General features: G+C 34.6%; 1 protein-coding gene across 1 annotated transcript; it reads left to right on the plus strand.

Annotated features, from left to right (window-relative positions):
- The first annotated feature begins 4,537 nt into the window (after nt 1–4,537).
- On the plus strand, nt 4,538–6,279 carry LOC102498917 (zinc finger protein 84-like). Its single transcript, XM_014584024.2, is given in 2 exon segments — nt 4,538–5,173; nt 5,240–6,279. Coding segments are annotated over 2 exon segments (1,602 nt in total). The 3' UTR covers nt 6,206–6,279.
- Nucleotides 6,280–7,116: the final 837 nt, after the last annotated feature.

Raw genomic sequence — 7,116 nt, forward strand, 5'->3', positions numbered from 1 at the left:
TGATTGCAATAGCTAAGACTTCCAGGACTATGTTAAAGAGCGGAGAAAGTGGACAGCCTTGCCTAGTACCTGTTTTTAGAGGAAAAGCTTTCAGCTTTTCCCCATTCAGTATAATGTTAGCTGTAGGCTTTTCATAGACTGCTTTTATTGTGTTCAGAAGTGACCCTTCTATACCAATCTTACTAAGAGTCTTAATCATAAAAGTATGTTGTATTTTGTCAAATGCTTTTTCCGCATCAATTGAGATGGTCATATGGTTTTTATCTTTTTTTCTGTTAATGTGGTGTATTACATTTATGGTCTTGCATATATTGAACCACCCTTGCATCCCTGGTATAAAGCCTACCTGATCGTGATGAATTATCTTTGTTTTATGTTGTTGAATACGATTTGCGAGTATCTTGTTGAGAATTTTTGAATTCCATTTGCGTGAAGTATCTTTTTCCAGCCCTTTACTTTTAGTCTATGTATGTTTTTATCCATAAGGTGAGTTTCTTGTAGACAATAAATAGAGGGTTTCTGCTTTCTTATCCATTCAACCAGTCTATGTCTCTTAACTGGAGAATTTAATCCATTGACGTTCAATGTAATTATCGATATTTCTGTACCTGATCCTATTATTAAGTGAGCCATTTTCTTGGTTGCTTTTTGTTTTCCTATAACAGTCTGTCTGATTTTTTAGTTTTCCTGGTATAGTACTCCCTTTAGAACCTCTTCAAGAGCTGGTCTGGAGTTGGTAAACTCCTTCAACTTGTGTTTATTTGAGAATGTTTTTATGTTTTTCTTTTTTCCCATATGAAAGATAATTTTGCTGGGTATAGTATTCGTGATTGAAATTGTTTTTCACTCAACACTTTGACTATGCTTCCCCATTCTTTCCTTGCCTGCATTGTTTCTGCTGAGAAATCCTATGTTAGCCTTATGGCATGACCTTTGTAAGTCACTTGACATTTCCTATTGCCAACTTTAGTATCTTGTCTTTGTCTGTTGTTTTTGCCAGTCTGGCTATGATGTGCCTTGGAGAGGATCTTCTTGGGTTGATTCTACTCGGAGTCCTATGTATTTCTTGGGTCTGGATATTTTAATACCTTTCTAGGGAATTTCTTTTGATAGAACTGTGAATATTATAAAATATATTAGCACTAAGTCATTTTTTAAAATTTTAGAATGGTAAAAATTTAGACCAGCATATGGTATGAAGGCAGGAGGATTCCACATGCCAATTGCATGGTTTAATTCCTGAACCCCATATCTTGAGAATCACAGTAGGCACATATACTTGTACAACCTAAATCCTGAAACAAGGGAGAAATGGAAAAACATGAATTTTGTCATGAATATTCCTTTTTGGGGATGGTTTTTCACTTTCCATCTTCATTCTCCCTGAAACACTTGAACCCTTTATAACAAACTTTCTTGTTTTAAATGGTCTGATTCTCTTTCTCTATCAGTAAATATTATTTTTTATGATATTTTACTTACATTGAATCACATATGTCACTTAGCTTGTAAAGTAAATGTTCCAACAGGAATACATTTCTCACTGGTCCAGTCAGTTGAGATTTTGTACTTTTTTTCCCAATCTTGAATTCTCTTAAACCTACCAGTTGACTCCAGGTCCACTATCATTGATTAGAATAGCTTCAGCTATCACTTGAATTTTTTTTTTTTTTGAGAGGTTTTTGCTATAGGGTGCTTGTGCTTGCAAGAAAGACAGAGACAGAGACAGAAAGTGAGAAATCACCCCCCAGAAGGGATGGCCACACCACAATTCCTTCTCTATTTGCCTATCAGTATCTTGGGCATGCACGCACACATTCCTAGTGTGAGTGTGAGCCCCTGGATCTGGGACTCAAACCGCCGTCGACTACATGGGAGTTCTGTGACGACATAGCCATTACACTAACTGCTGGTCCTGCTATCACTAGCTACTGAAACTTCAAAGATGATGTGTACAAGATTCATCTGTCTACTGCTCAGTTTTTCCCCAAATTTTACTTTTAGCTAATATATATATATATATATATATATATATTATTCAATTTTTTTATTTCTGTTTTTTCTGATATAGGTGGTCACATCACAACTTGGTTTTAACTCTATTATATCTTTCAGAGTATCCTCAGTCTGTAATCTGTGGATAGCAATTAAACTGCAACTCTGGTTACATAACGTATCACTTCTTTTGGCTTTATATTATTTTTGCTCTGTGTTTTAGCATATGATAAAGTGATACTCATCTTTATTTGGACTCTATCAATATTTTTGAATGCACTACTGTAGTATAAAGATACTTGTAAATATACTTCAACTTATGAGTAATTAACAGTATGCACAGAAAATATTTTATTGGAATTAGATTAAGTATTTAAATATAAAATCACTGTGTAATCAGTTCCTTGAACACATTTACTACCCTTGTCTTTCATCATAGACCAGGAATACTTACCTAGTATACCTAGATATACTTACCTAGAATACTTACCTAGATATACTTCCATTAATATTAGGAATATACTTTGTTCTTTCATAGAAAGACAGCTATAGTTCCATTTTCATAAGAACATTTACATACATTTTCTTAACATCATTGACTTGAAGCACAAATTGATAATACAGAAAAAAAATAAACTACCTGTTTTTTTTTTAACTGGTTACCATCAACTTTTGTCTAACTTACTTAATCTAACACATTACTCCAGATACGTATTTATACTGATGTGTTTGTATGAGATAATAAACACCTTGACATAGCAGAGAATTTATTATGATTTCATCCCTTGCAGCAAAAACATTTGGAGATCTCTGAGGAAATACTTGTAATAAATTTAGCAATGAATAAGTTAGCATAGAAATAGCATGTTTGTACTTTATTTCTTTCTCCCTTTACAAAGAGTTCAGAAATATACCGAGGAACAAGCATATATATACAGAGAAAGTAAATATTCCATATTATGCTCTATATCTCAGGGCTGATGAAGGGATAATATACAGAGAAAGAAAATTTCCCATGTTATGCTCTATTTCTCATAACTGATGAAGGGATATATATTTTTACAGGGGTTTATATCATTTGAGGATGTTGCTATGGACTTTACATGGGAGGAGTGGCAGAACCTGGAAGATGCTCAGAAGATTCTATACAAGGATGTGATGCTGGAGACCTACAGCAACCTGATGTTTTTGGGTTAGTGGAACTCCCATGAAGTTCTCTGAAGTTTTACTGTCTTCTTCCATAGTAAATGTACAGAGTTTCATAGTGTTTAATGCTGCTTAGGAGTGAGATTTTGTTCTGGGGTTAATGTGTAAGTATTCTTTAAAAAAAAAAAATTAGCCCCTTTATTGCACAGCTGATAAAGCTGAACTTTATATATATATATATATTTATTGAGAGGGGAAAACAAAATGTTTGTACTGGTGAGGAAAGAAAAATGTAGAAATGTTTTCCTGGGAGAAGAGTGTAAAAAAATGGGGTATATATATTTTTAAAGTGTCCTAAGGGATGACATATTTAGGGTAATTTTGTATCTTTATTGGCTAAAAATCCTTCCTAAGTAACATTTCTTCTTAAGTGATAAGTTCTTTTGTCTTCTGCAAGTAGAAGATCTAGAAAACTGTTCACATTAGGAAGGAAACAGTACACAGTACCCATCATTATAAGAAACAAAAAGAAAAAAGGACAGTGAAAACAAATTGCACATGGAAATCTTCCAGTGTAAAATTATAGGAAGACAGCAGGTAGATATTTTGAATATTGTTAAAGGTACTAAAGCAAAGGGAAGCATAAAGGAACAAAATAAATCCAATCAGCTTTTAAAAATATTAATGTAAATTGCTATAGTAACATATGAAGGAGACAGAGTCATATTTCTTATTATAGATCTGTAGCAATATTTAAAATATATACATGAGCAGTGTAAAATAAATTCTCAAATACAATTTATGGAAATGGTTGTATTTTTCCAACCAAAGAGGACTGATATGGGAGAGACTGCTTGTAAATAGAATAAATATGGGAAAGCATGTGGTAAGACGGCTTATTTTCTAGTATATAGTTCAGGTGTGGAAGAATCCATTTTACAAAAAGTCTGTCTTATTTGGTGTAATACACACATAAATACACATTATAAATGTAAAGAATATGAAAAATTAAATAATTTTTATAATAGATTTTAAACACAGAGTGGAAGATTCCTATTCATAAAAAGAGTAAGAGGAATTCTTACTGCAGAATTAAAATCTATCTTATTTCATCAGTGAATGCACATAAGGGAAACACCCTATAAAAAACATCAAAAATCCTTTTTCCAGAGGTCAAAAATTATGATAACCAGAAAAATTACAGAAAAGTAAAACCTTTTGATATGTATAAATGGGCAAAGCTGTCAACTGTTGTTATACATGAGACAACTCTTACTGGAGAAAAAATTTGTAGATAAAACAAAATAAGAATTTGTTGTGTCTGAACATACCTCTCACTGACCATTTGAAAACTTATACAGGAGAGAAGCCCTATGAGTGTGAACAATGGAAGAAAATGTTTTCCCAGAATTCAGACCTCATTGTACATCAGAGGAGTCAAATAGATGAGAAATCCTATGAAAATGAAATATGTGGAAAAATATTCTACAAGAAGTCATACTTCTCTGTGCATCAGACAACTCACACTGGAGAGAAGTCCTATGAATGTGGGGAATGTGGAAAATCTTTCAGTCCCAAATCAGTCTTGAGTAGACATTGGAAAACTTATACAGGAAAGAAACCCTATGAATGTCAACAATGTACGAAAATGTGCTCCCAGAAGTCACATATCACTGAGCATCTGAGAACTCACACAGAAGAAAAGTCCTATGAATGTGACCAATGTAGGAAAATGTTCTCCTGCAAGTCAGAAGTCACTAAGGATTGGAGAAGGCACACAGGAGAAAAACCCTATGAATGTGAACAATGTAGGAAAATGTTCTTCTTTAAGTCACAGCTCACGGAGCACCAGAGAACTCACACAGGAGAAGAATCCTTTGAATGTGAACAATGTGGGAAAACATTCTCCAGCAAAGGGTACCTCACTGTACATAAGAGAATTCACACAGGAGAAAAGCCCTATGAATGTGATCAATGTAGAAAAACGTTCTTCTGCAAGTCAGATCTCAGTAAGCACTGGATAATGCACATAGTAGGAAAAATCTATGAATGTGAACAATGTAGGAAAATGTTCTCCTCCAAGTCAAATCTCACTAAGCATTGGAGAACGCACACAGGAGAAAAACGCTTTGAATGCAAACTATGTGGAGAAGCATTCTCCAGCAAGAGATACCTCACTGTACATAAGAGAACTCACACAGCAGAGAAGCCATATCAATGTGAACAATGTAGGAAAATGTTCTCCCGGAAGTCACAACTCACTGTGCATAGTAGAATTCATACAGGAGAGAAACCCTTTGAATGTGAACAATGTAATAAAATGTTCTCCCGGAAGTCGCTGCTCACTGTGCATTGTAGAACTCATACAGGAGAGAAGCCCTATGAATGTGAACAATGTAGGAAAATGTTCTCCTGCAAGTCAGATCTCACTAGGCATTGGAGAACGCACACAAGAGAAAAACAGTATGAATGTTTACAATGTAGTAAAATGTTCTCCCAGAAGTCACAGCTCACTGTGCATAGTAGAACTCATACAGGAGAGAAGCCCTATGAATGTTAACAGTGTAATAAAATGTTTTCCCAGAAGTCACAGCTCACTGTGCATGGTCAAACTCATACAGGAGAGAAGCCCTGTGAATGTGAACAACGTAGAAGAAAGTTATCCCAGAAAGCACACCTCACTGAGCATCAGAGAACTCACACAGGAGAGAAGCCTTATGAATGTGAACAATGTAGAAAAATGCTCTCCTGTGAGTAAGATCTCGCTAAGCATTGGAGAACACACACAGGAGAAACACCCTATGAATGTGAACAATGTAATAAAATCTTCTCCTGGAAGTCACAGTTCACTGTGCACAGTAGAACTCATAGAAGAAAGAAGCCCTATAAATGTGAACAATATAGAAGAAAGTTCTCCCGGAAGGCACACCTCACTGAGCATCAGAGAACTCGCACAGGAGCAAAGCCCTATGAATGTGAACATTGTAGAAAAATATTCTCCTGGATGTCTACACTCACTGTATATCAGAGAACTCAACACAGAAGAGAAACCCTATGTTTCTGAACAATGTGATAACAACTTTTTCCCAAAAGTCACATTTTACCACACATCTGAATACTCACTCTGTAAAGAAACAATGTAGGCAACATTTCACTACTGGAAGGAAGGGCTCATTGTACATCAGAGGACTCCCTTAGAAGTGAACCTTTACCAATGTGAAGAATATATAAATTTTTTCTCCTAGAAACTATATTTAGTAAGCATCTGAAAAGTCACACTGCAGAGAAACTACGTGAATGTAGGGAGAATAGGAAGTATTTAATTTATAAGTCAGCCCTCAATGCACATTAAAGAATTCACAAAAGAAAAAAGCCTGTGAATGTCAATGTACCAACAGAAAATTTTACATCTAATGTAAGTCAGTCCTTATTGTCTATCAGAGAACATAGGAGTAAGTTCTACAAATGGAAGTGATGTAGAAAAATAAGCGTGTTCAGAGTAATCATTCCATGTTTTACATTAGAGCCCTTACAAGGAAGAGAAACCCTGTACATGTGGGAAGTGTAATAAAACCTTCTTGAAGAAGCTCCAACTTCCTGTGGATCAGAGAACTCTCAGATCAGAAATCAAATGAATGTGAAAAATGAAGAAATCTTTTTATTAGAATTAAAAGATTACCATACATCAGTAAACTCAAATGGGTCAAAATACTTAGTAAAGTATGCTGTGCTATCAATCCTTGAAATATTCAGAAATATGAATTGATCTCTAAAGGTAACAACATTGAACTTTTTTTCAAATTCAGCTTTGATTCAGCAAGTCACAGTATTTAAAATTAATATCGGAAAATGTGGGAATGATATCTGTCTACAAAAAGCGAAAATTTTCGAAGGCTGATGAATAAGATCTAAGAGTTTCCCAACTACTGAAATAACATGCGTATTTTGGCAAGTTTTTTTTTTAAGGGTTACTTT

This window comes from Tupaia chinensis, unplaced genomic scaffold (assembly GCF_000334495.1).
Source record: "Tupaia chinensis unplaced genomic scaffold, TupChi_1.0 Scaffold145449_1, whole genome shotgun sequence".
NCBI classification, from domain to species: Eukaryota; Metazoa; Chordata; class Mammalia; order Scandentia; family Tupaiidae; genus Tupaia; species Tupaia belangeri.